The sequence below is a fragment of the Chelon labrosus genome (genome assembly GCF_963514085.1).
Source record: "Chelon labrosus genome assembly, chromosome: 12".
Classification (NCBI taxonomy): domain Eukaryota; kingdom Metazoa; phylum Chordata; class Actinopteri; order Mugiliformes; family Mugilidae; genus Chelon; species Chelon labrosus.
This window is the reverse complement of record NC_140345.1, coordinates 9,653,041-9,680,909: the sequence shown is the minus strand read 5'-3', so window position 1 is coordinate 9,680,909 and position 27,869 is coordinate 9,653,041. Positions and strand designations below refer to the sequence as shown.

Genomic DNA, 27,869 nt, shown 5'->3' with positions numbered 1-27,869 from the left:
AAATATATAAAAGTCTGCAAAAAAAACCAAAAAAAAAACTATATATAATAATGATTTCCAGTTGGTTTAAAGGAGGCTTGTTGCAATACAAAACTCTATTGTCCACGTAAATCGCTATATTCTGTCAGACTGGATCTTCAGCATTTCTCTCAAAAGGAAACATCGACCTGTCTATGATACATAGATAAATTACAAATTAAGTTTTCATCCTACAACATCTTTGGTAAATTAGCTGTATGTTTCATGGAAACCTTTAAAAAGTGTATCCAGAGTAGAAACTGATTTCTGACAACATTTCTAAACTAACGACAAACAGTTTGTCATTTCACCACAACAGAACCCATCACAACATGTGTGGTCTGATACCATGATACCACGACCTGACATGTTTTAGATTTATTAACAATATGACAATATGTCACATATAGCACTTGTTCAAAATAAAACACTAACTTCTGTAAATAAATAATGGCCTGTAACTAAAGCCAAAGACCACTAAGTCCTACACGTTATCTGTAGATACAGATTAATCATTATTTTATTTATTTATAAAAGTTTCAGCTTAAAGGAAGGCATTGACTCTGAGTCTGGTGGAGGTCAAAGGAACTTTAGATTTCCCCCTCTCCTTCATTGTCTGCAGTCTTTAAAAGATTATCAATATCCTTAATCCATGATATCTCTGAGTTCTTCCTCAGTGTAACAGCTTTCAGTGACAGGGGTCGAACGGGTATCTGGAGACGCCTCCATGAAGCTCCACCTCTGTGTCGGACCAAGCGATGACGTCTCCTCTGAGGTGGCTGCCGCAGGAGGCCAGACTGTAGATGTCACTGGAGCTCAGGACGTGGGACCACAAATGCAGGTCTGACATCTCACCCACAAACGACTGAGTGGCATCGAAACGGCCTCCCAGAGTGTCCTGAAGAGGAGAGGCACAACAACGACCTTTACTGTAGCTTCGTCTCACATGAGAAAGGTCAACAGCTACATCAGCCAAAAGCTATTCATATATTTCTGATTTAAAAAAACACAGAACATGATGTGAAATATAAGAAAAGCAGTAACTGTGCACAGACGCAGTCTCTTAATAGAAGAAAGAGCCCACTCTGCTGCGTGTTTTGCAATATGCATGTTCTTGTGACTGTAAACATATGTCTACATCTGCAGAGATCTTTGTCTTTACCTGCTCCTGTCCCAGGATGAAGACCCCTCCAGGTTTGATGGGGTGCCAGGGAGAGAGATTTGTCCCGGACCCCCTCTGCACTCCGTCCTGGTAGACCTCCCACTGCCCTTCCCGCGTGGTCCATGTCACACACACATGGTGCCACTTCCCGTCGCTCAAAGACAAGGGCAAGTTCACAGCCTGTGGAGGGGATGGTGAAAACTCATGTGAACATGTCCTGGGACCACATCTTTTAATACAATAATACAATAATACAATAATACACAGTGTATTATAAGTCAGCAGAAAGATCTTCATAGGAAAGGCTTAACATCAGGCTGAAAAGAAGTGTTTCACTGCCCTCTTGTGGTTGGAAGTGGTTAGACATGTGTATCAGACCTTTGTTCAAAATGTTGTTACCAGCAGATATCTTAGTTATACTGTAAATATGTTAAAATTATAATGTATTTAACACCTGCAGAAATAGGTGGAAGCGATAGTCATAGAGCCCTATTCTGTAAATTGTTACAATCCATAAAGGCGTTATAAAAAAGGTCCTGACTGGTTCACCCAACATGCGATGTGGCGTTTTACAGTAGAAATGTGGGTTTCTGTTTGTTCTCCCTCACCTTGTCATCGATCAGCAGCTCTATGGGGTTGTTCCCCCACTCAATGAGCACCAGCTCGTTGGCCTGTCCAGGTGCAGAGTAAGAGAAGGGTGTTCCCAGGCCGGACCCCGCGCCCGCTTTTATCCAAAGACACAAAGTCAGAGCGAAGATCTCCTGCAGCAGAGTCCTCTTCACCCGCCCGTACATGTAGTTGGTCCTCATGGGGAAGCTGATCTGGAACGCATCAGGACTCTGGGATTTCTTCCTGCTGGAACCTGTTCAAGGAAACACACATTATATCCTTTCTTGATTTTACATTTTAAGCATATGGCACTGATTCAAGGACTTCTGTTTATTGTGGTTGAGGTTGTTGTGCCCATAGATGTTTGAAAAATACAAATGTCTGAATTAAGTTAGGAGATAAGAAAGAAAAACACATGTAGCTGTAAAAATAGAAGATTGCCAGGGGAAAGTGATCTTAAGTTTGTGATTGTGTTGTGTTGTGTTGTGTTGTGTTGTACCTCCGAGGTGCAGCTGATTGAGCATCGTTTCCAGTTTATTTGAGTGGTAACCAGTCCGTGGCCCTGGTGCTCTGTGTCCCGTGTGTGGAAAGTAACTGTGACTGTCTGCTTCATTACTGTGGTGATCACCATCATCATCATCATCATCATCATCATCATCATCAACATCATCATCATCATCATGGTGGCCATCGTCATGGTCACCATCTGCATCGTGATGGTCATTGTGGCTGTCATCGTGGTGGTCCGTGCGGTCGTCGCTGTCACTGTGACCGTCGTGGTGCCCATCGTTGTGGTTGTCCATCGGGTGTCCGTCATCGGGGTGGTCATGGTGGTCCCCATCGTCCCTGTGGCGGCTGCTGTCGTCGTCGTGGTGCTCCTGGCTGCTGAGGGATGCGGTGCGATGGTGCAGCTGCTGCTCCAGGTCGCTGATCTTCCTCTGGAGCAGCTCCTTCAGAGAGCTGGAGTATGTGATGGATGTGTTCCTCTTCTGCTGAGGGACAACACACAGGCCAGGTTAGAATAGCAAAGTATTTCCTGTAACTTCAGCTGGAGGGTTCATGTCTGCTTTGGCACTGACTCCTATACGCACAAACCTGTCTAAGGGAATCATGTGATCATGCATTGATAGAGAAAAGTTTTTGACTTTACTCTATGTACGTTTGCAAATAGTCTTTTATTGTCAAATGCAGCAGCACAATGCAGCTGCTTCTCTCTCACATTCATTGCGTCTTCCTGTATCTGCCTCTGCCTCTTTTCCCCTCAGGTAATCCAGGCTTTGTCCCGGAGCATGCCCTGATTACAAGTCTGTCAAGGGAGATCACGATAATTACTGCTGATCTTAGACCCCCCTCACACACACTCCACGGCTCCTGTCATCTGTCTGTGATCACGATGCTCCAAGAAGGTCAAAACGGACCGTAAAAAACATCCAAATATCGACCTAAACTAAACGTGCCACTCAATCCACTGTAACCTTGTGCAGGAGTCTATTAAAAGCTGTGACATCCACTTCTGAGTCTGTTGCTGCCCACAAAGGGACCTCAGAGTGACTCTCTTGCCAAGGGACTGAGTAGCTTTATGCAGTTAAGTATAATTGTCTCATCTTTTGTCTAAAGTACTTAGTGGACACACTGCTTTGGGATTTCGTTGTATGGAAAACAAACAAGTGACGTAAAAGCCATGTGGCGCGTAGCACATCAAAAGCCTTCCTCTGTCTCACACTTCTCACACTTCTGTTGAAATACTCGTGTTCTTTCTTTCTATAGTTTTGTATTATTCAAGTACAACGTTGTAAAAGTTCTCTCTTCTTCTTGCTGCTCACCTGCAGGTTGTCCAGTCTCTCCTTCAGCGCCTGCAGCATCCTCTCCATCTGCTCCGGTGATGATGTGATGTCCCCTGGTGTCACATGTTTATCTCTCCCCTGGTTGTTGCTGCTGCTGTGCCCTCCATCAGATCGCTGCCCTCCCACTGAGGGCTGGTGCGGTGAGTCCGGTATGAGGTTGCTGTTTCCATGGTGACCCTGCTGGTTGCTATAGTGCTCATTGTCAGTGTACGCATGGTGACTGGCCGTTCCTGCGTGATGTGAGTGCGAGGGTGAGCCATGGTGCCCGTTGTGAGGCGACACGCCCCGTCCCAAGCCCTCACACAGGGTGAGCTTGGCCGTCAGCTCTCTGATGGTCTCCCTCTGGTCCAGGATGGTCTCTTTCTGTTGGACAAGGCTCTCCCTAAGGTGGAGGATGGTGGCTTTGGCCTCTTCGCTCGCCCCCCACCAGCCAGCAGGAGGTGCACTTTGATGGCCTGGTCCGCTGGGCCCTGTTGCCCCCATGCCTGGGCCTGCTGCAGGGAAGCAAGAAGGGTCTGCATCCACGGGAATAGGGGTGCACACAAAGCGTGGGTGAGCGCCATAGTCATATTCAGACCCTGAACTGGCAGATGCAGTGCAGAGGAGGAGTGACAGCGAAGAGAACGCAATAGGAACAAGGAACAGCTGCAGAGACAGAGAGTTCCTCATGATCTCCATCCACATTTCAGCCAGGAGGACTAAGAAGCTTGGCTTCACTTCAAAACGTGTGGCGCCAACTGAAGCGAAGGATGAGTTGACTTTGTTGTTGTTGTAAAGGAGACATCAGGAAGCAAGATGACAAAGAGCTCCATCCACAAAGCACCCACTCATCTGTGGAAAACTAATCAAACAGTTTTCTATTTTTGTGTTGTTTTATTGTGGATGTTGTTTGGTCTCTCTCTCACTGAAGAAGCAAAGAAACCTGTGAAACAAAATATTAGACATTAGACAAAGTGCTTTTAATGGTATTTATAAATGCTGATTGACACAATATTCGATTTGATGACACATCAGGTTGTACTATGAGGCAACGATTTTTGCTGTAACAGATCTTCTAGTAGAAACTCTAATTACGTGTTTGTTCTATTAGGTAACGTCTATCAGGCATCAGATAAAAACTTGTCTCTTTCGCTGTTTTCATTTCTCCATAGGACATCACCAGTTAGCTACAGGGGATTTAACCAGAAACCTTGCATGTGAGAGGCATGTGCTAAAAGAACCAAAGCCAGACAAGGATTAGACCAAATGAGAGGTGTGACATCCTGACCGCACGTTAGTATTTCAGGTGTGACTTACTTGGACGGTGTTGGCTTCCTAGAAGCCTGAAAGAAGGTCACATGATAGTGTAATAAAGAGACTCAATTATTTTGAACCATACTGGATGAATTAGGTGTTTAATTCAGTCTCTCATCTGGACGATGATCGTAAAAAGCAGAATAGAGGAGAAATAATAAAGTGGACACATTTCTGATCCATGTGGCTGCATGCATCTGTATCATGAAGGGAAGCTGACCTCTCTGTAACTGTATCATGTCCTTCATTATACAGGGTCGGCATTTTGAAATGGCACACACGTGATGTGGCAGCTAAACCCCACTGACCACCTGTGGCTCGCGGTGACCAGCCTCTCCAATGAGTTTCACAGTGCGCGTTGATGGTTCATACATGATTCACTGTGTTTTATGAATAATGGAAAAAACGGAAACCTAATTAGCGACAAAGAATGTGTTCCTTCAAACCTCCACAAATGCTAAAAGGAAACTATTTACTGGCCCGCAGAAAGTGGAGAAGAATTCATTTCTTATTTTAAATTAAGATAAGATAATCCTTTATTTATGCCACATTGGGACCAAGGAACCACTTAAGAGCACGTTTCTTTCCAGTCTTAAGAAGACAATCTTTGTATCCGATATGCTCCTGTTGTCATTGACAGGGCTTACAGGAGAGACAGATGGTCGAGGCACAGAACGGTGTCACACCCAATCTCCAACATTTACCCTGAGTTTATTACCACCAACAGGTCACTCAATTAACCTAATTGCAAACAGTTGTCGGGGCTAACTTAACCAGAGATAAGTTGGCTTGCACGCTGCTGATGTGTGTGTGTGTGTGGGGGGGGGCTATCTGGTAATCCACGGTGAGCGCTGGGGTTGTTCCCCATCCCAACAACATATGGTCGAGGTGGATCTTTAAGTAGCGAGATTAGTCTTGAATTAAAAACTGACAAATGCAGTTAGATGTGTGATTAAGAAACTGTTGATTCTAACAAAACAAAGTGGTCTCCATTTGTAAACAGATGTTTAAACCATAATCATCCCAGAGCGTTACAAGATCAGTACTGAGACACACAATCAAAGGGTTTTCAAATCATTATGTTATATATTTAGGTTTTAGTTGTTTGGTTTTTCCCAGCTTACAGTATTACTCATCTCTACTCTAGGGAAGTGAGCACCAGCATTCGCCTTTTCTGATTTGTTTGTTCCCGTTCTTTCAAACTGGGGTCTAACAGAGCCAGCATTATCTTTCTTGAACAACGCCTCTATAAAGAAAGTTTAACACATTTCAGTAAATTGTTTAAAAAGTCACTGAAAAGCCCACTTTACTTTTTGAGTGATAATATCTACACACGTTCTCATCAGTAACAGTTTCCCCTCACACCTGAATACATCTCCATGCAGTCTGAACTTCATATTCCCTCTAATTGTTCATTTTAGGGAAATAAACACTCACTTGCAAAATCATTAGGTCAAAATATGTCAAAACAGTAGAACCACTTGTCAGTACAAGACAATACAACTCAACAGTACCACAAACCACAGCCTCCAACATGAGAACACAGCTGAACCTACATCACTCTCTGTTATTTTAAATGAACGCTGAACACTATAACCTTCATGAAGACAAGACTGAGCGCATGACTGTTTTAATAAAATGAATTCGATTTCACTGGTGTACCTAATGAAGTGAGTGTAGTTCAGCCAATTTTGGCACACAGTCAAGTAGAGTAACAGAAAACCAAATAAATAAAATATAAAAAGTTTTGTGCCCATTATAGAACAGTGGACCTGATTTGTTTTTCAGATAACCGTATTTCATTTAACTTCCCTTTAATCGGGACGATCTAAAGCTTCTATTTGTTTTAAACACCAACATTATGGTTCTTATCTGCGTTACACCTCTGACATTATTATCACACACTATCCAGCTGCACATATATGCATAAATGTACTTTACATATTGCTCTGCATGGGGTGAAGATAAATGAATATTGGAGTCCTTACCTTACAGCTTCCACGCTGTGAGTTAGTCAGTCCTCCCCACACACTGATCAGATTGAGAGATTTACTCCAGGGGAGTGCTCAACTCTTTTTATCCCTCCTTCATTGTCTCTACCTCTCTTTTCTCTCCTCCTCCTCCCCTCCTTCTTCTTCTTTGTTGTTTACTTTTCTTAGAAGGCCACACCTCTTTTCCTGTCAGACTTTTTGGCATCTGTGCTCCTCCACCATCTTTGTTTTCACCCCACTGAGATTAATCAGATTCACAACTCTGACAAATGTACTGTATACATTTTATAGTTTGGCCACCCCTTTACCAATCCTGTCTAACACGGAATAAATAGTGGCCTCACCTCCTCCAGAACATGCCACAGAGCTCACCTAGATCTCAGCACGAGAGTAATTGGGCTGATTAGTTCCTTGTCTGACTGGCAGCCAGACAGGCAGCGGCAGGACGGCAGATGGCCGCTTTAAGGTCAAAGAAAATCACACACGAACGACGGAGGCAGCATGTTGATTACAGCGTTGACACTTATACTTCCATTAACAAAGATAACAGGTTCAGACACAGTGGCATATGTCAGACACTTGCTGTGCCTCCGAGTGTCTGTTTAATATCCGGGTTAACAAAACAAAAACAGACACATTCAGTTTTTTCTTTTCTAGAAATTCTTCAATCTTACTATTGTTTTTTTTATCTCAGTCTTTTCAAAAATGCTCGTCTGCAGACAGTTTCATTGGTACAAGTAGACATTTTAATCCATCCATCTAAGAGTCAGAGCGGTGAGAATAAAGTTAAAGATGTCCTTTAAGGTCATTTGACACCTGTTGAAAGATTACTGCGGTGACCTTTTGGTGTGAATAAGGTGAGAGGTCAAAGATCATGACCTGGCTCTCTGACTTGTACTCTGTCTGTCTCATCATGTACATCTTAATTAAGAAAGTTCCCCAGAGGTGTCTGAACAGGATGTCAATGTTGTGTCTTCAAGTCTGCAAAACCTTAAAAAGAAAAGACTAAATACAGACCATTTGTTTTTGTTTTTTTTAAATCTGTATATTTTCTGAAGCAACGTGCTGTGAAATGTCAATGAGCGTACAGCTATAATTATGTCTTCTCATTCGACACACACACATGGCCACAATAGGATATTATTTTAGAACTACATCTAATTATAAATGATGTGTAGACAAATACTTAATCCACACGTACATGCTGCTCAGTCACTCAGCGTTTCTACTCAGTTTCTCTCACAGTTTACTTTAAATTAAAAAGTCCTTCTTGATCTTGTCTTTTCTGCATCTCGCATGATGGCAGGAACATAGATGGGAGAAGATGACTAATCTTTATTGTTAATAGGTCAGAGAGAGGCGTGTTGTCTGTCAATCTCCTTATCTTGTGCTAATTAGTCCCAGAGGAAGTGAGTGGACACAAACAGCTTTACGGCTCAAGTCCAAGGACATGAGACCACAGACGCTCCAATATTCCCCCTACATACTCAAACAGGTGACCCAGAACCACACAGAGCACGCTCGTCTGCTACGGTTGCTGAGCTGGAGTCTGATGATGTGACGTCTTAGCAGGAGAGGACGTCTGGTCTGTTAAAAGAAGAGATGCTTCCAGACAGCCTGCTACAGATTAAAGACATTTTGATCTAGTGTTTGATGTGTTTGATTTGTTTTGATAATAATTAAAAATCATTACAGAGGTCTGGTCTGTGGAAATACCTCAGTAGAAAATGATTTACACTGTGGCTCTGCTGAATGTCTCAGTGTCTTCATTTAAAATGGACTTCTCTGCTTTTTTTCACATACATTTCTACATGTGTTCATGAATTTCAGTTTCCTACCTAACTTTTTAGATGCTCCAGACACAAATGTAGCACTTGTTTCACCCCACTGTGCTGCTGGTTCAGTATCTTGGAGGGAACTTGCTGTAGGAAGTGATGTGATACGATCGCCACCTCTAGGGGAAACACCTGCTACTGCAAAACAAGACAAACACCTGAACTTTCCACAGGTGATGATATTTATATCTTTTGAAACATAACTGGTATTATACATACATGTATATTATTTTAATGTGGCCTTCAAAGAAATTTAAATAAACCCATAATACACAAGTGCAAAGCAGCATTCTTTTACATATAGTTTTTCTATTTTCATTGCAAACCTGCAAAATAGAAATAACATATTACTAAATAATAACTAAGGCACACATTAAAATACAAACAAACAAAACAAACATGTTAATATTAAATCCACTCTGTGAAAAAGATCATTACCTCTTTTCTCACCGTGTCTTACTTTTGTTTTTATTTTAAGCTGCATTTATTAGTTTGTATTTTACAGTGAGGGGGAAAAAAATGACCAGGAACACAGTTGTTAGTCCCATAGAGCTTCAGTATCATTAATTTAATGTTTGTTACCTTATAATTGAGTTCCCGTGCTGTAATCAAACTTGTTTCCAGCAGCTCAAATAAAGTTAGCGACTAACTAGCAATGTTAATTCAGTAGTTTTCTTCTTTGGAGTTTGTTGGGTCCAAATATAAAATGTATAATCATCATATACAGTATATAATGATATAACAATGTAGGGTATGTTTTTTGTTGTATATCTGGATATGTAATTACCATACAATATTTTGTTTATTCATATATATTTTGCTAAAATACAAGTCACTTTGCTGATGCAACATGGCAGGACTGCCAATATATTCTTATGGTTCTATGAAGTTCTTCTGCCCTCTAGTGGTCAAAATCCTTTGATGCAGCTTTAAGTTTTTAAGCACACACTGATTTACTTTTGCAATATGGTCTGTTAGGTTCAGTTTCAACACAAGTCAATCTTATTTCATTCTTACTCATCTACTAGACAGATTAAGAATGTATTTATAAAGCTATACGGTGTTGGGATCTCATGGCTTAACTCGTGTAAAGGTAAATCAGTAGTAAAAAGTTTATTTAGTAATCTTGTTTGTTGCATGAATCCCTAAAATGTGGTAATTTTGTTATTCCCGAAATCCAGATATTTTGGCAGTGACATTAAATTATGGCTCCAATTATAGAATAACAGTTTCTTTTATCATATACAGATTAACTCATTTTCTCAAACTCCAATTATAAAGTTATTTGAAGTGTCAAAAAATAAAGTACTTATCACTCATTGGCCCCGCGGTGTTTCTGTATTACAAAAAATATTTGTATGTAAGCAGCAATTTAATGTTGTAGGCTATTTTATTTACTGTTAGGTAATACTCAAAGTGCATTGCTTTGTAAAATATACGGCCGTCATTCTATTGCCATTCTTTTTGGATCAGTCTAAAGGAAGTGTACATTCTTCAGTGTTTGTTGTGTATTTTATAAACAGATTCATATATTGTGCTTTGAGTCACTGTGTTTCAATTTTTAGAGTTTTAGATTAGTTTGTTAACAATCAAATTTAAGGAAAGTGCAACTGAACAATTAACCTACACAAAGTGGAAAAAACAACAACAAGTAAAGTTAGATAGATTGGACCCCAGTGTTTCTAAACTCCTCACTAGGGCACTGGTAAAGTAAAATACTTTACTTATATGCAGTACTCAAGTAAATCTACTCAGTTATACTTCACCCTAAACTGTTTGGAGACTTTTTCCACCACTTTAAACTCCCCTCTGCAGCACCTTTATTTCTTATATCAGCCTTTAATCTTCTGCTCAGTTTATTGCAGTAAATGAAAGGCCAGGCAGTGTCCATGCAGGGCCTCCTCCTCCTCCTCCTCCTCTGTCCTCAGTCTGAGAAGCAGGAATGTGCGATGGGCCGGGTGTATGTAGGCCAGTGATAGGCCTGCCTGTGCTGCTCTGTCTTTGGCTTAAAAAGTTCAAGTCATTATTCTCCTCCTGCTGCTATTCAGGCGAGGTCCCGTTGGCTCATTGTTATTCTGCCTGAGTGAGAGAGGGAGACAGAGAGAGGCAGAGGCAGAATGGGAGGCTGACTGTGGTTTCCAACGGCAGGGAGCTGGTCGCACTGGTGGTGGAGGTGGTGGTGGTGGTGGTTTTCTGGCCGGTTTCTGCGGGCGTGAAGGCATGTTGGTAATCGGCTCAGTAATGAGGAAAGGTACTGAACGGCACCGAATATCTGACCCCGATTCCTGGGAGTAAAGAGAGGCAGAGTGAGGAGAGGAGAGGGAGAAGCTGTGTGAGAGAGGAAAAAGAGAGGGCCATGTGAAAAAGGGGTGGAGGGGAGTTGAGATTTAGTGCTCTGCTGGATGAAACAACCCCCCACTAACTAACGGAGAGGGAAAGTAGCCTAATGGGAAGAAAGGAGGGGGTGTTATACTGTTCATTAAACACTCAAAGACACGCAGGAAGCCTTTATCGTTTCCCACAATGAGACCTGAAAAGGTATGTAACTTCTTCTTCTTTTTTAAGTAGCTGAATTATTAGTTACTGTTGCACAAATGCTTGAGATCAACAGGTAGCTGGTATTGGACTGTGCAGCCAAAGGAAAAAAAACTCAGGAGAAATCTGCTCAGATTTATTTGTGTTTCCACTTAAAATCAAGCCTTGCATAAACTTCTGTTAATTATTTGGATACTTCTCGTGTCTCTTAGTCAACTCAAAAGACTCATCTATCTTAGCTGAGGGGAGACGGTGTGGAAGAGAGAGGTTAATTTCGTGCTGGAGTGCTGCTTTAGCTACAAGATTAAACAACTAATTTAGGTTTAGAGAAATGCAAGATGCATAACCGGGAGCATTTCACCTTAAAACAGGCCTTACAAAATTCAAAGTTATGTTTTCATGTTGCATGCATTCTTTACATTATGGTGTTTTTGGTGATTTTTGGCAGTGATGATAAGGCTATCCAGAAAATGCCAATTACAGTTTCTTTAAAGTCAATAGGCAGTTCTCACTTTTTTTTCCTGAAACCCAAATATATTGTTTCACAGTCTCCATCAAAACAGAGATGGAGAACGCAAACAAGTAAAATCGTCAAAGTTGCAGATTCTTTTAAATTGTTTATATCCTGTTACGTTTGAAGAAATTTAAAGAGGCACATGAATGCACCTTCTGTATTAGCGCCTCAACCACCTGCAGACTTTTCCTGTTGCATCCCGAAACAAACAGCACTTTATTTCTTAAACTGGAATATAAAAACTGAATCTTTGTTATTTGCTTAAGTTTGAAAAGTGTGCAGACTTACAAAACCCTGCAAACTTAATAAAAAATACAAAGTAAGGGCACGGTTTTCTCTTTTTATCTTGTGCTACAGCAGACTGTATTCTCCCCTAACAAATTACAGACCGCATCAGGGTGGCCTTAATGAGCAAGAGACTGGAAATGTTTTCTTTGTGTCATATACTATTAGTTGATCTGGGTCACCGTTCTCTGTAATCTCACTGCCATAACAAAGGCGGGCCGCTCTGAGAAAACCAGTCTTTTTGCCATCAAATCCAGACTGGAAATCCTCTGACCCCGCAGCAGTCCCCCCTCTTGATCGTCCTCTCTGCCAAGGAAACATTGTTGTCGCGTGTTTATTCAGAGCTCTGACACCTGTGACTCAGACTGGAGGAGTCCATTGTTCTTATCTGAAATGGTATAACTCGCCTGGCACACGAATCTTGAAGAAATATTTGGGTTGCAGTGTTGTGGAGCGATAATGTAAGAACTGGCAGCTGAGACACGGACGGGATCCTTGTGAAAATAACGCCGCTGCCCTCAGACGAAACCCAATATGAGCCTCGTCGCTTGTTGTGATGTCTCAGTGGCCTTGAAAGTCCTTTAGCTCATTTAAATCCTACACTTTCAGTCCTTTTTGAAAGACAATCCTGAAAAAACACAGTATGAAGACATAAACACTTCCTTTGGAGAGAAATCTTGATTGCAAGGAAGAATTTTCCAAAGTAGTTGTGATTGTTGGTTTAGTATTGGTATTTGACGGATTCACTGTGAGTTTTATTAATTGTTTTTATCAATTAGTGTGCACTTGTTAAATTGATCTGAAACCCAGAGATTGTCATTTTAGAATCATTTAGAAACTGTGTCAAGCCTTATTCATTAAATGCTTGTTTTGTGTGTTTTGATGGTCATTTTGATAAATTGCAATGAATTATATCTTCGTCTGTTCTCTTTTAGGGGACATGTGTTTTCTGTAGAGCTTAGAGACGTGAGCGCCAGGAGGACAAGACAATACAGACACACACAGTGACAGCGGAAAGTTTGCAGAAGGAAAAATGTCTCGAACCGACGAGGTCAACAAGATGACAGAAAATGTCTACAAGGTACAACTGCGGTCAAATATTTGTCTGGTCCTAGAGTGAATCCCACAATAAACCGTGCAATAAACCTGACATCCATAGAAATGTTCAACCGCTTTGTGGATTTAAATGTGACACTTGTGTGTATCGTTGCCATCAGGGGATACTGGACCAGTTCAACCCCAGTCTAAAGAACTTTGTGACTATGGGGAAACATTATGAGAAGGCCCTGACAGGTTAGTCCAACATAAGTTAACTCAGATGCCAAGAGGCTTTAATTTATCCTCAGTAAAGATGTAAGGATAATTTTTTTTCTTCTTCTTCAGGAGTGACCGTGGCTGCCAAGGGCTACTTCGATGCCTTGGTGAAACTTGGAGAACTGGCGAGCGACAGCCAAGGCTCCAAAGAGCTGGGTGAGTGGGCGGCTGGTAGAGGAGGACCGGGAGAAAATAAACATGAGTTTCTTTTAGACCTAATAAAGTTTATTGAGTCACCGTGACAGCTGGGGAGAAGTGGGAAACGGTCTGCATGTGTTTTTGAGCGAGGAGATGAAGACAAGAGGGGATGAGGAAATGTAGAGAGAGAGAGAGAGAGAGCGAGAGGCAGAGAACAGAGGCAAGGGGAGAGAGAAGGGCCATTGTTGGGAGATTAACAACACCACATGATCTCATTGTAATGCTGAAAACAGCGGGGGAGGCAGGCAGGAGTGTCGGAGGGCGAGATGCCAGCCACCACATACTACAGCGCTGTGTGACCGAGGGACAGACTCATAGCTGACCGCCACTATGTGAATCAGAAATTTTGTCAAAGCAGCGAGTTTATAACACTTTTATGGGCCTGTTATCTGCGTTTGATGCCGGTGTCTCGCAGATCTGTGCATGCTGATACAGAGCAGCCATTATCAGGGCACACACCACATATTAGCTCTCACTGTCCATACCTTCTCAAAGTCTGAAGGTGCACTTTTACAAATAAAAACAGGAAATGGTTTTCTTCAGACTAAATCATGTGACGCTGATGCCTTCACTGCTCTGCTGCTCCTCACAGGAGACACATTGTTTCAGATGGCCGAGGTCCACAGACAGATCCAGGTGCAGCTGGAAGACGTGGTAAGAGACCAGATATCAGCCTGATCAATTCATGCCTCTGTTATATAATCACATGATCAATGTTTGGGTGAATATTGGTGCCGTGATGCATTGTGGCAGGTCCACGTTTTATTTTTAGCAGACACTTAATAGAATATGAGCTTTGCATCAGAAGGTAGCATGTTTCTCAGGAGAAACTTCGACATGCATGGTGACATATCGGAGTATGTTGTTTCAAATGCTTCTTTAAATCACTTTATTTATTGACAGTTGAAGCTGTTTCACTCCGAGCTGCTCGCCCAGTTGGAGCAGAAGCTGGAGCTGGACATCAAATACCTCACAGTAAGTTAACACAGTGACGATCAAGCTATTTAACTGAATGTCAGTTTTCTAGGCTCAGTCTACTTTTGAGTAGTTGTGGGACCAGCAGGGTGTTCAGGATTACTTTTAAGAAATGTTTTGCTTTTAATTAATGCTTAAGAAGGTAAAGATGCAGACAAAAAAGGCACGGAGAGAGAAATTATGCACAACACAGTTTATTTTTGCAGAGTGAGTTTTAAAAAAGTTAAACATTTCCCGATTGTTGGTAAAGCTGTACTTAAATCTTCAATATTCATTTGATCAAATGCATCTATATCTGACCTTTTTCCTTTCCTCTCAGGCCACCCTAAAGAAATATCAGAGTGAGCGAAGATCTAAGTCCGAGTCCATCGAGCGCTGCCAGTCCCAGCTGAAAAAACTCCGCAGGAAGAGCCAGGGCAGCCGTCACCCCAACAAATACGGAGACAGAGAGATGCAGGTGACTGAAGTTTAAAGACCAAACTGAGTCAAACCGGTTACATGTGACCCAAAAGCTGTGAAAACAAGTATGCCAAAGTTAGTTTGGCCTCTTTCATTTGAGAAATCCTTCAAATACGTGGATCCTAAACATCTCAGGCAGCATTACAGCAGATTAAAAAGAGTTGCGTGAGCGTTTGTGTGGAAAAGATTAAAGGTCAATCTGCTTCAGCTGATTTTTCAGAAAACAAGGAACTCTGTGCAAAACCTTTACTTGGAGGAAATATGAATGATATAAGAGGGTGAGAGGATTTGGCCAAGAGAGGGGATGAAAAAAAGGAAATCAAGGGTAAAAAGGTCCCTGCTGCAAAGGATAGTGTTTCGTGATTAAGATTTTGTTATCATTTGGCAACAGCCAGGAAATTATGTCACATATTTCTTCAGGCCTCTCTGTTATTCCTCCCTCTATACATTGTACATCAAAGGTCACCTTATCTTTGGGGAATGTGCTTGTGATTAGAAATGCGATGTTTAAGTTTGCAGTAAAATCTCTGACTGTCCCTTCAGTTTGTGGAGCTAATGAGTCGCCGTCAAGGCGAGCTCGACACGCTGGTGGCTGCGGGATACAAGTCTGCACTCACCGAGGAGAGGCGACGATACTGCTTCCTGGTGGACAGACAGTGCTGTGTCACCAAACTGCTCATTAACTACCACTCCAAGGTAATCTGTTCATGCTCACGAGTCTGTCTCTTCCTGCCGCCTCACTCAATAAAAACTCCAAAGCTAGCAATTCATTCACTACATTCATGTTTGTATATGTAATCAAAGCCTTATTCCCCCTCAAGCTTATCCAAAAACATATACGGCTGCACTGTGGCTCTGGAGAGCATTAGAATGATCCCATATCATGATTCTGTAAAACACTAACCCAAGAATGTGTATTACTCCACAGCTGAAAATAATCCCCATTATATATTAATGAAAAATGGCACTGAACAGCTGTTTTAGGAAATGATTTTAATAATGGAACTATATATTTGAGAAGCTGGGAGATTGAGAGCGTAACACATTTATTTTTGGTTTTATAATAAAACTTGCTGACTAATCTAAAAAGACAGTAGGAAAAGAAATACAGCAATTATCATCCATTAACAATGGTTCTTATTTTTGTGTTTTTGGACACAATCCAGGTGAGAGAGCTTCTGTCACAGAAACTGTCCTCTTGGCAGCAGTCGTGTTCTCAGCCAACAAAGCTCCCAGAGCGCGCTCTGAATCTGCTGCGTCACACTGCGCCTCAAAGCTCAGGGGCTGCTGGGATCGCAGAGGTCCTCCGTCACACCAAGCTTGGCTCTGCTCAGCCCGAACAGGTCAGAGCCTGCTTATGTATACTCTATCTCTTCTGTGCTGTTCTGCACTTCGTTGAGACCTTTCAACCAAGTAGCTTCTTCAGTCCTAAATGACCAGTGGGTAGTTTAGTTTTGTTTAGGAACATCTGTTGGCGATGCCCACCTGAAACTCACATGACTGAGCTCTGTTAACCACCCAGTACTGTTTCTCGCCCAATGAATGTTACTCTGATGTTAGAAAACTGAGGCAGCTACTTGGATGAGTGGCGAGACGTCTTCAAGAAAAACCAGAAAGTCTAGTTGTTTTTGTTTCAGTTTTGTTTTTTGACACATTCACAAAAGAGTTATTTTTAAATAAGGACTACTTTAAGCTAGCTTTACTGCTGATCCCTAAGAAATTGCTGATTGTCGAGTGATTGATAAAAGATAAATTTATAAACTCTGAAGGCTTTGTCGGTCCTTGTGTGGTCTGAGATATCATCTGTTGTCGGCACACTTTGTTATAAATTTAATAGAAATATGTGGTCACAAATAATTTTTCCATCAAAGTTAAACAGTGATTTCTGATAGTTACCATGATCTGCTCTTGTTCTCAGAGGCTCTCTGTTCAAGAAGTCCCTCCTCTGCTGAATGGAGACTCCAATCGCTCCCAGCAGCAGCGCTCACTCCCTTCCTCCTCCCAGAGCGACACCTGTCCTCCTCAGGGCTCCCCCCAGACCTTCCGCTCTGCGTCCTCCGCTGGAGGAGCTGCTGGAGGTTCCTCACGAGCGTCTCCTCAGCACACAAGCACGCCCATCAGTGCTTCAGCCAGCCCCGTCCCTGACAGCAGCGCCAGTGGCAGCGCCAGTGGCAGCGCCAGTGGCAGCGCCAGCCCAGCTGCATCCACTCCCACCACGTCTTGCAGCTCAGCCCAGCAGAGCTCTCTCCTCCTGGCCGCAAACACGTCCAACCTCTCCCCCAGCCTCATCCCCTCCACAGTGATGTCTCTGAGCCAGCTGTCTCCGGCCAGCAGCTCTTTGCAGGGCATGACCCTCCCTATCCCCCACAGTGCACCTCACAGTCCTCCACTGCCCCACAGCGCTCCTCTCTCCAGAGCCATGACTCCAGTGCAGCTACTGCACCAGCAGGTGGGACCAGGAGGAAGCAACACTTTGTCTCCATCACATAACCCCTGGCTGCTGAAGAACACAGAGATGTGTGCTACTGCAACACTTCCACTGCCAAGGAGACCTGTCAGTGAAATGAGGCTGGGTGGTTTTCAGGGTGAGATGTGATGCAGCATGACAGTTTTGTTTGGGTCCTCATCCCCAGCCCTCTCTCCTCATTTCATTCTTCTGCTCCTCTACTCAGGCTCCAGTCTCCCCAGGATGCTGCCTCTGTCTGGACCTACACGAGTGGAGGCCATGTTTCCTCACACACCTGGAGCTTCGGAAGGTGGTGGAAGTGGAGGCGGTGGGGGCGGGGCTTGCTTGCTGCAGTTCCTGCCTGGCGATAACATCACTCTGCTCATCTCTGAGCCCAGAGATGGGTGGCACTACGGTCAGAATGAACGGACTGGACGGTAAGATTTGCAACTCATTCCCTCAAATGTAGCGCACATTAGAAAACTACTGACTATTAAATTAAGCATCATTATCAAGCATCTGGGGCCAGGTTAGAAAATGTAATATTTTTTTTTTTGCAGTATTACATGCAGTGAAATTTTCCTTTACAGGAAAGGCTGGTTCCCTTTCTCATACACTCAGCCACAACACGGCAAGATGGATCCCCTCGGGAGGTAAGAGAGCAAAGAGCAAACCCTGAAATTGGAAATCATTAATTCATCATTGGTCATTTTAAAACTCCCTTTATCAGTAATACTTTGACCAGAAGATAAGTTACAGCATCGGTCGATTCACAGAAAATTATATCTGGGATCATTTATTTATTCTCCTTTCCATCTTCATTCTCCATGAATCAAAATATTTTTCCTGCCAGACACACAGAGAGTTGCAGAAGCTCATAAAATGCTGTGAGAGTACTTCTCTTTCAATCTTTCCACCGTCTTTCCCCAACTCAGTCCCTTCTCTTTCCAACAGCAACAGCGCTGCTGATGAATCTACACAAAATCAACATTTCTCCACTATCAGTGTGTTTCCTTTAACCCTGTGTATTCTTTCCTCTCTGCCTGTGACCTTCCGCGTAGCTCGCTCTTCTTATCTAAAGCTAACAGCACCAGTACCGGACAGCTTGACAAACTGGGATCCTCAGGTCTCCCAGCACTCACCCCTGAGTCAGAGGAGGAGCGTTCCCTTCCTCCCCAGAGGGTTAGCACCTTCCGTCCACGCCCGTACAGCATGGCCGACAGCAACAAGGTCAGAAACACAAAACTGTGGGAGCAGGTCAATGCCTAGAGCGACCGAGAGGGAGGCACAGGTGCTTTGTAGTAATGGGGATTCAGAAGTCTCCTCTTTCTTCTACAGATCACCTCAGACTTGGCCTCTCCACCACCTTCTCCAACCAGGTAATTTTATAAGTCAACACCACTAATTAAAGGAGCAATCCACCAAATTCATAGACTTTGATATATATAGTATATATATTTTTGAAAACTGAATATTGGCGTTGGTTCTGGGGGAGTTTTATAAAGTCTGTGGGTTTGGCTTTGGGACTGAACATAAACCTTTTGTTGCAAACTAGGAGCATGGAGTTAGATAAACTCATGTTTACCAGGAAAAAGGACCTAAAGAAAGAAGTTATCAGGTATTTATGAAAGAAAGTCTTGATCTAAATGTTAATCTATAGCCAGCCTTAAGGATGGCAGTGATGGTCTGTTGGCTGGTCTTTGATCCAGGCTGAAACATCTCAACAATCACTATGAGATGCTGATTTCTAACGACTTTACTGATGACCCACTTTATCCTCACCCCTGTCAGCTGTTGTCATGGAGCACGGAGCATGATGGTGCAATACAGCCTCACAGAGCTGCTTAACTTTACTTAATGTTTCTTGCATTTCCCACAACTTTATGGAAACACTGCTCTAAACTGTTGAAGCGCCCCTTTAATTTGTCAGTTTACGTCAATTGAGGTGTTCCACATTTATCGTTTCCTCCTTTCAGGCCCAACCCATTTGCCCACGTCCGGCTCAGAAAAACTGTCACCAACGATCGCTCAGCTCCCATCATTGAGTGAGCCTTTTATTGCCACCACAGCAGGAATCCTGATCTCCGATCTCCGGTCTCTGGCTCATCAGTCTGCGAGGCCTCAGGCCGACAGCACACTGACTCATGATGACTTTTGTTTTTGAATAGTACTTTGGATGTTCTATTTTTCATTTAATCAAATACAGCTCGTGTCCCGTGTGCAGGAACAGGCCTCTTTTTTAAAACCACATATAAATGTTTGATATGTAAGGGCTAATCTGTTCTAAATATGAATGCAGTCCCTCCAAATTTTAGGTTTTACGACGACTGTAACATGCGAGAGTGAAATGAGGGCATTATTATAAACTCTAGGTTAGTTTTTACAAAGAGTTTGGTTGTTCTTAGCTTAGCGTTTGAGATCAGCATTCTGTATCTTGCTCATTCAGAATAACTAACACGTATAAATGTGTGTTCTTGTTTCTTGATTATTATTTGGTTATTTTTTTTCTGTGCCATATTCAAAAAGGTTTTCTGTCTTCAGCCGATTTAGGGACTGGATCCTAATAGCAGATTGTGCACTTTTACCTTAATGAAGTGTTTACAGGAAGAAGACAGGCTCCTTCTCTGCTACAGTATTATATTTTATTGAGGCGCTGCCATATTGGTGCAGTTTCCTGGTTTCAGTGAAGGTGAGCTTTTAAAGTTATTAAAAGTATCTGGTTTATTTTAAAATGTGACTGTTTGGATGAGATACGTAATGAAACTGGCACACAGTTATTTTTGTGTCACTTTTATTTTAGTTGTTGTTCGAATGCACAAGTTGTTTTCTGATGTATTTTATTTTTATGCCGGTTAACGCCATCCATTCTGCTGCTGTGAAGTTACATATTAGTATTTGTAATTATAGATAATTTACCTTAACTCTTTATCCTAAATACAAAGAAGAAATACTACATTCTACCTTAGTTTTGATTATTCCGATAAAATACAGCGCAGCAGAGAAAAGCTCATAAACTTCACAAACTGTGACCGTTAATATTTGAACGTTTGGATAGTGGCATCATTGAAGTGTTTTTTTTTTTTTAGAAAGTAGCATGTTGTGGAGGGTTTTACGTCTAAAGAATGAGAGATTTGCGTGTTTAGTCTTCGGATTTGATGTCTTCTTGATTCCCTTTCAGTCCCAAATCTAAAGCTATCGAACATCTAGGCTAGCTGATTGTAGTTTTATGTCTACCAGTCAGACTGAGCAGAATCTTAGAGAGAGATGTGAAAGCTAAGACAGACGGCAGTTTTACCGTGGAAATGTATCTTTGAAAGTGATAAAGAAAGTAAACAGGAAGTTGAGCAACGTCTGAGCAAGTGTTCAGGGTAAACTAGAGACATCCAAAGTAACAGTCTCTAGCTCTGTGCTCTCTGTTGCCTCTAGCAAAGTGTAAAGGTGAAATGTTGTGAAAACTGAAATGGTTTATGTTCCTGTTCTAACCGCCTTGAGCTGCTGTGATCTTTTAGCACCTTCAGAGTATCGCCTATAAATGTTGCAGAAATGGTTTCTAACAACATTTACCTTATATTACTTTGTGTAGTATTGCATCACTAATATAGCTCACTGCTAAATGATAGAACTTACACTTACTCATGCTTGTAAATAGTGCTGAAAACATGATTATATGACATTGATTGAACTTCTTTTTAAAATGATATTTCACTTTGGTAGAATACTCTCACTTTATTGTTATACAGACAAAGTCACTGATATTGGAAAACAGGTAATATACCTGAAACAATGAGGACAAAACAAAACACTGTTTTGCCATTACTGCTTACTACACAGACACACATGTGTTTGTGACGTTGTGTAGTATTGATCATGTAGAATTTAATCTAAGTGGCCGGTTTACGACTCAGCAGTAGTGAACCTTAAGATCAATGGTTGCCAGAAGTATGCATTAAAATAATAATGAAATTTAAAAATGAAGTGATAAAGTATATAGGGGGGAAATGTTTTATAACACCATGCGCAAAAAATATTGTTGATTCATAATGTGTTTATGTTTCCAATATGCAGAACGTCGCTAGTTTACACTTTAAACTGTAGCTAATTAACACAGATAACAGCCGTCGCTTTTTCATGACTCCAGTGAACAGAAGTGCAAAATCTTTCTGCTTAAGTGAAATATTGTTTAAAGACTAGACATAAGTTTATGTGATTTTATGCAAAAAAAGCAGCATGTAAACAGACTGACAGGCTGTTGCATCAATATAAAATCCTGTTGAATGCAGAAGTTAATATACTATGGTGAAGAATAATGCTGAGGAACACTGAATATTGACATGTTGAGAAATAAAAGTTCTATGAAGGATTTTTCCCCCATTGTTGCCAAGTGTGTTTGTCTTTCAAAGAGACTTCTGTGTGTTTTAAAATGTAATTTCACATTACAACTACGTGGTACACCATTCAGTCTTAACATTATGACCACTGACAGGTGAAGTGAATATCACTGATTATCTCATCATTGTGGCAACTGTCAGTGGGTGGAATATACAGCGAGTGAACATTTTGTCTTCATAGTCAAGAGGAAATATTTGAGCAACTTTGAAAAGGGCTAAATTTGGATGGCTAGATGACTGGGTCAGAGCATCTCCAAAACTTGTGGTCTTCAGTGATCCATGCAAGGAAAGTGGAGAACAGACAACATGGTTATGGCAGACACAGCTCAGTGATTCATGTGGAGAGTGAAGGCTGGCCCATGAGGCCCCTTCAGATGAGCTACTGTAGCTGAGGTTGCTGAAGAAATCAATGCCATTTTTACTGCTAGTTCAAGGTGTTGAAGTGGCCTCCAAATTCTGCAGAATGTCCTGGACAAACAAGTCAGATCGATGGAGGCCCTATATGTTGCAACTTGCAGATTTTATAGGATCTGCCGCTGACGCCTTGGTGGCAGATACCACATTACACCTTCAGAGGTCAAGTGGAGTCCATGTCTCCATGGGTCAAAGCTGTTTTGGCAGCAAAAGAGTGAGCGGACACAATATTAGACTAATGGTCATAACATTATGGCTGACTGGTGAATGTATTAAATGGTATTCTGTGTTCAAGACGTGTTTTTGTGTGTGTTATTCTAGTGGGTTTTGCACAGCACCTCTGTTGCATATGAAAGTAGATTGATGCAGGTGTAACACGGTTAATCTGATTCCAGTTTTTTCATACTAAGCCTCCTCTAAAGGATCAGAACTGTGAAGCTTAGTTTCAACTCTCTTTAGCTGCTCACAAAATCTAACAGCAATTTTAACCCAGAGTTGTGTTTTTTGACAGAAGAAAATATATTTTTCACCTTTGTTGCTGTTTGAGAGTTAATCTAAAGCATGCAATTTGTCCCCTTTAAAAGGTAAGTTTTAGCTTCATGTCCACCTTCACAAAGTATGACCATGTCTAGGACACAAACGTTAACCAGCTTTGCTTTAAGTTTATTTTTTCATTTTAGATCAATAAAATACTTGTTGTGACACCATAGGTTCTAATAACAATATTACATATTGTCTTAACAATTAAGACATTTTTGAAATATACATCTGACATTATTGTATTGTTACCAATCTAAACATATTAAATGAATCCAGGCAAATTGTTGTAAAGTAGAATTAAACAGAATCTTTATTGTGAGACACTGGCGATCGGCGCAACTGAGCAGACAGATATGAACAAGAGGAGAAACATAGGCGTTGATTGTGAAAATGGTAAGTTATAGCTTTTTAAGCCATTCTAAGTTCGGTCCTTTTGGCTCGGATGGATGTGCAGGAACATCGGGCATATTTCCATCATCTCGCACAGGAACTGCAGCGGGAAAATCGAGAGAATACGGTTGATTAAACAGATGCTGAAGACATGCGGCATTCCACAACGTTGAAAAACACAACCTGAAAATAAAATAAACAGGATCACTGCTTACCTGGGTAGGTGTATGGCACAGCCGCATTCATCATTGCTGTGTACTTTGTGTAGGGGCTGATGAATGGAAGTGCTAAACCTGAGGAAACAACATTTTTCCACTTAGAATAATATAACTAAGAGCATATGTGACTAGATCAGGGGGGCGTGAGAAGCAGGGGGGACTTTCTGTATTAGAAAAAATTTCCATCCCCTGGGGGGGGGGGGCAGGACATTAAATAATTGAGGACTACATTGATCAGTTGACATACATTAACCGGTTACAGTAGCTAATAAACAAAGACAAGACATGGTACACCTAAATACTCCTCTGAATTAACAGTCAAGTTATTGTATACCCTTATACTGAAGCTCCAAGAACAGAAATAAAAGGGGCAAGAAAAAAAGATACTTAGAGGTTTGAATAAAACAAACACCTCAGCAGCCAGTGGATTCTTATTGGCTATGTCACATTTTATCCTCTCTTTCATGGTAAATGTTGATACACTGGTATTCATTAGCGTTTCAGATGTACAAGTCTGTTTCCCTATGTTATGCTCTCTTTTACATTTTCGTTTGCTTACTGTAAGAGGCTTACTTACCCACCAATCCGATAGTACAGGAGGCAAAGATTACGGGCTCCTTATTCCACGCATTTTTCAGGAAAGTGGCGATTCCTGCAGGAAATAAAGCCCCATAGACATGTTAGCTAACATTAGCAACATATCCAAGGTCATGGTTCTCGTTTTATTTCAAATAAATATAAATGTCTTAAAGTCGTTTGAGGACATAATAAGCGCAGTTTTGGTTATTTAGCGTATTTATGTCTGCTAGCTGAAGCTCCCAGTAAAGCTAACGTAACTGTTTCGAGGTATAAAAGGTGACAAAATATAAGCATACCTGCCATATTGTCTGGTGTAGTTCCAACCGAGAAGTGGCTCATGGGAAATGTAGTAAGGGTTGAGTGACGTAGAATATCTGCGTCCGTCGCGCGTAAACATCAGGTTAACAACAGGAGTGGGAAATGGAGCAGCACCCGTGGCCTTACGTTTGATTTCAGTCAATTATTATCTTAGCGAATGTGCTTAACTAACAAATAATACACTTTTATACAGTCTGTGGTTTAGTTTGACTATGAAAGAGTGTTTTTGGACCGATTACTCTGAAATGTAAGTACGATAATATACCAGAAATAAGCATTATTTTACAAATAATTAAAATAAATTGTAACTTTAATAATAGCTTCGAGTTATTATTAAGTATTCGTCTTTTATAAATTATTAATGACTCGGTAATTTTTTTATATGTCAAAAATATAACGCAGAACCTTTCTCTCCAGATGATGGAGGATTTCTCTGGTTTGGCTCTGCCTCCTCTGTTTGGAGGACACATCCTGGAGGCAGAGCTGGAGCCTGGGGGTGTGGAGCTGGGACCAGGAGAGGTAACGTTGACGAACCTGCTACTAACAGTGTTTATCTGAGTGAGTGGCAACATCTAGTTAATAGTCAGTGCTACCTAAGCCACAGTGTCCTCAGACAATACTCATGGTGCATATGCGTCAATACTGCCAGATTTAATGCAACTAAAATAGTCTATTTAAATTGATGTTAAAAGCTTTACCTTTAAATAAAGAAGCTACAATCTAAATGATATATGGATGTCAAATTAAAACATGAACAACTCTGCATCTTGTGCGATGAACAATAATTGTAGTAGGAAGGTCAACACACAAACATTGTGGCTCTTTTTTTGTTGTTGTACCTTTTCTTCCTTATTATATCGATACACACTTTAAGTACACTGAGAGCAATGTGTAGCCAGAGTCAGATTCTATGTATATGTGAGCAGATATGGCCAAATAACGTAGATAATGATTCAGATTCAGATTTGTAGAAACTCAGCTTTATTGTAATAAATTCAGCAGCAGACATTTTTTTTCTGAATGTTCCACTAGTACCACTTTTCCTTTTAAAAACACATGTAGAGAACAATGTTTAATGTGTGTTTAAGGTGGAACTGGGCCCAGGGGGCAACGAGCTGCTTGAGAGCACAGCACAAGAAGATGAGGAGAGAAAGGCTCTGGATAAAAGAAAATACCTGGCTCTAAGCAGGAGATGCAAAGACATTGAACAGGTGCGCGAGCGTGCATATACTGTATGTGGGTCATTTTGCACACACTTCCTGTCTGTGTGTTTTGAGAAATGTGCAACAGAGTGAAACTGGATTCAATAACGCACCTGACTTTTGTTTTGGGTTTTTTTTTTTTTTGTAAACCAATCTCTATTTTAAATATATTTGAATCCACATACTGTAGTACATTTTAGGTATTGTTTGTGATTGCTGTTTTAATACTATGACTACGTCTGCAACCACAATGCACATGTTCTGTTCAGGTAAATCAGAAGATCCTGGGTCGTCTTCACCAAGTACAGAGAATTACACGACGTTTGAAGAAAGAAAGACGGTATACACCTTTATTACAATAAATGTTTTTGGATATTTTCTGAGACGTTTCCCACCTGATGGCTCACCTGAGGTTCTGTTCATCCTCAGGTTTCTCATGAAGACGTTAGATTCTCATGGGGATGATTACAGAAATGCGCAGCTCACTATACTGCTTGAGGTAAGAAGCAGCAGATAGGTTAAGATACATGTTACATATTTAAAAGAAGACAAAAAATCTGTTCAGTTGATTAAAATGTAGTTCAATCTTGGCTGGCAAACTTTGTTGCTGGATGGGACAATATTTTTGATATCACTCCACATTTCCCCCTGTTGATTGCCCCACCACAATAATACAGTCCACCTTGGAAATCCACATAGAATTGTCTACTTTATACATCACTTGAATCCAGGCCTTATAATATAACATGAACTTGTTTTACATTAGCATTTAACTTGTTTGGTGATCCTAGATCAGACCTACTAATTGTATAATTTAAAATATGAATTTGAAAGGCGATAATGCTACCAAAACCCTGTTTGTTTGTCACCAATTAATTAAGCTGAGTACTTTTAAGCATTGCAACCAAATTACCTGCTCCTTCCCGTTTGATCTGTTCTTGAAACTGAATGAGCGCTTTGAAACTAAATTAGTTTTATTTAATTTACCAGAATAAAGTAAATAAATAATGCAACTGGAACTTGTTTCAGGATGAGTCTGGAGTCCATTTAGATCCTGCTGCTGGAGTGGAAGATGAAAGGCCTAACGGCGTGTCTGGTTCCACTTCGTCTGCAGCGTTGCATAATGCAGCTGGACCAAAAAAGAAGAGGCACCGAATTCCTCGGCAAGAAAAGGATAAAGACCAACAGGTAGATGAAGAACTCAACTGATCTAGTCCTGTTCATGAAGGTGTGTGTGTGGATGCATAGATCTTTGACTAGGCCTTCAACAAGCATTCAGACTTCTGACAGTAATTGATTATCTGTTTCTGCTTCTTTTCCAGACTGAACCAGATATGTCAGTGTTGGCAGAGACGCAGTTTGGAGAAATGCCCAGCCCAACCTCTCTGTCCCACTGATCAATGCATCGCCCTGGATATCATAATGATGATGACGATAGGAGTGTCCAGTTTCTTTAACTCTTCGATCAACAATGCTGCCATTCATCATTCAGGCTTTGCGCTATTTTTAGTTTCACATGAAGAGAGAGAGGAGATTGAAGTCATGTGAGCTGAAATTAGATTCACTTGATATATACTTTTGTTTTGTATATATTATTTTTTGTTTTATACTTTAACCAGGACAAGTGAGTTTGGTAAAAATGTGGCAGCACAGATACAATCGTAATAGGGTAGAGAAATGTAAGCAGATATAAGTCAATATTAAAGTACTACACGCTGCTATTTACTTATTTCATTTGTTTTATTTGTTTAAGTTGTTTTTTCACCTGGACATCTTCCACAAAAACCATGTAAAGTTCTAATACACAGTATAATATGTCAGTTTTAGGTAGAAATAAAATAAAAAAGTCTTGAGCCACATTCCATAATTTTCTTTTTCTCAGAACGCCAAAAAGTTTTTAGAATTGAATGAGAAAAATCCAAACCTGTCTAAAGAATAAACAAATGGGCATATCTGTATGGCCATGTATCATATACACTCACTTCTCTGTGCATTAGGTAAACTAGTGGGCTAGGCTAAATAGCAGAAACACATTTGTGTTTAATTCAATCCAGCGACTACATCCTCCAAAATCATACATCATCATAAAGTTGAATTTCTGCAGTTCTTACGCTGTTTCAGGATAAACTGCACATTATAACAGTAATGAAGGGAGATTTGGTGCAGGACTGTTACATGAGAATGTATTAGCTTTCACTAGTGTACCTCATGTTTTGGCAACTGAGTGTTTGTAAAAAATATTTAAAAATGAAACACACTAACGTGAAACATCAGACACAGCGTTGGTTTTGTGTCCATCACAATTCACGCTGCCGAGCCAATAGTTGTCCTCATTCCAGCGG

At 41.1% G+C, this 27,869-nt stretch overlaps 4 protein-coding genes across 5 annotated transcripts; 2 read left to right on the top strand and 2 right to left on the bottom strand.

The window, feature by feature from the left end:
- Window positions 1-700: 700 nt before the first annotated feature.
- LOC311497665 (neuronal pentraxin-2) lies at window positions 701-4,890 on the bottom strand. Its single transcript, XM_084558011.1, has 5 exons — window positions 3,613-4,890; window positions 2,289-2,781; window positions 1,789-2,042; window positions 1,181-1,360; window positions 701-916 (listed from the first exon to the last, which is right to left on the bottom strand). The coding sequence occupies exons 1-5, from the start codon at window positions 4,315-4,317 to the stop codon at window positions 707-709; spliced, it is 1,842 nt and encodes a 613-aa protein (XP_084414137.1). The 5' UTR covers window positions 4,318-4,890; the 3' UTR covers window positions 701-706.
- A 7,321-nt stretch (window positions 4,891-12,211) lies between these two features.
- Window positions 12,212-20,054, top strand: LOC311496705 (BAR/IMD domain-containing adapter protein 2). Its single transcript, XM_084556660.1, has 15 exons — window positions 12,212-13,167; window positions 13,304-13,379; window positions 13,470-13,556; window positions 14,191-14,252; window positions 14,502-14,573; window positions 14,893-15,030; window positions 15,576-15,728; window positions 16,199-16,375; window positions 16,951-17,617; window positions 17,705-17,915; window positions 18,069-18,131; window positions 18,540-18,708; window positions 18,817-18,857; window positions 19,034-19,096; window positions 19,455-20,054. The coding sequence occupies exons 1-15, from the start codon at window positions 13,120-13,122 to the stop codon at window positions 19,525-19,527; spliced, it is 2,100 nt and encodes a 699-aa protein (XP_084412786.1). The 5' UTR covers window positions 12,212-13,119; the 3' UTR covers window positions 19,528-20,054.
- Window positions 20,055-23,112: 3,058 nt separating this feature from the next.
- ndufa3 (NADH:ubiquinone oxidoreductase subunit A3) lies at window positions 23,113-24,346 on the bottom strand (the record flags this gene model as incomplete). The annotated part of the gene is made up of 4 exons (XM_084557360.1): window positions 23,113-23,310; window positions 23,426-23,503; window positions 24,006-24,080; window positions 24,304-24,346. 4 exons carry the CDS (start codon window positions 24,344-24,346, stop codon window positions 23,219-23,221), a joined length of 288 nt encoding a protein of 95 aa, XP_084413486.1. The 3' UTR covers window positions 23,113-23,218.
- A 15-nt stretch (window positions 24,347-24,361) lies between these two features.
- On the top strand, window positions 24,362-27,386 carry tfpt (TCF3 (E2A) fusion partner). 2 transcript variants are annotated; one of them, XM_084557359.1, is made up of 7 exons: window positions 24,362-24,572; window positions 24,743-24,844; window positions 25,414-25,536; window positions 25,797-25,867; window positions 25,957-26,026; window positions 26,557-26,755; window positions 26,850-27,386. In XM_084557359.1, exons 2-6 carry the CDS (start codon window positions 24,743-24,745, stop codon window positions 26,734-26,736), a joined length of 546 nt encoding a protein of 181 aa, XP_084413485.1. In that variant the 5' UTR covers window positions 24,362-24,572; the 3' UTR covers window positions 26,737-26,755; window positions 26,850-27,386. The 2 variants fall into 2 exon arrangements, with proteins under 2 accessions (XP_084413485.1, XP_084413484.1); XM_084557358.1 differs by having other exon boundaries at window positions 24,365-24,572; window positions 26,557-26,715.
- The last annotated feature ends 483 nt before the right edge of the window (window positions 27,387-27,869 follow it).

What these genes read in the sequence shown, in the direction of transcription:
- LOC311497665 (XM_084558011.1), bottom strand. Translation starts at nt 4,317, where the DNA reads ATGTGGATGGAGATCATGAGGAACTCTCTGTCTCTGCAGCTGTTCCTT. An exon ending in AGAGACTGGACAACCTGCAG is followed by an intron (nt 2,782 to 3,612) that starts GTGAGCAGCAAG and finishes GTTGTCCCTCAG; the next exon opens with CAGAAGAGGAACACATCCAT. An exon ending in CAATCAGCTGCACCTCGGAG is followed by an intron (nt 2,043 to 2,288) that starts GTACAACACAAC and finishes TTCCTTGAACAG; the next exon opens with GTTCCAGCAGGAAGAAATCC.
- LOC311496705 (XM_084556660.1), top strand. Translation starts at nt 13,120, where the DNA reads ATGTCTCGAACCGACGAGGTCAACAAGATGACAGAAAATGTCTACAAG. An exon ending in GAGGCTGGGTGGTTTTCAGG is followed by an intron (nt 17,618 to 17,704) that starts GTGAGATGTGAT and finishes TCCTCTACTCAG; the next exon opens with GCTCCAGTCTCCCCAGGATG. An exon ending in CAGAATGAACGGACTGGACG is followed by an intron (nt 17,916 to 18,068) that starts GTAAGATTTGCA and finishes TTTCCTTTACAG; the next exon opens with GAAAGGCTGGTTCCCTTTCT.
- tfpt (XM_084557358.1), top strand. Translation starts at nt 24,743, where the DNA reads ATGATGGAGGATTTCTCTGGTTTGGCTCTGCCTCCTCTGTTTGGAGGA. An exon ending in GATGCAAAGACATTGAACAG is followed by an intron (nt 25,537 to 25,796) that starts GTGCGCGAGCGT and finishes TGTTCTGTTCAG; the next exon opens with GTAAATCAGAAGATCCTGGG. An exon ending in AGCTCACTATACTGCTTGAG is followed by an intron (nt 26,027 to 26,556) that starts GTAAGAAGCAGC and finishes AACTTGTTTCAG; the next exon opens with GATGAGTCTGGAGTCCATTT.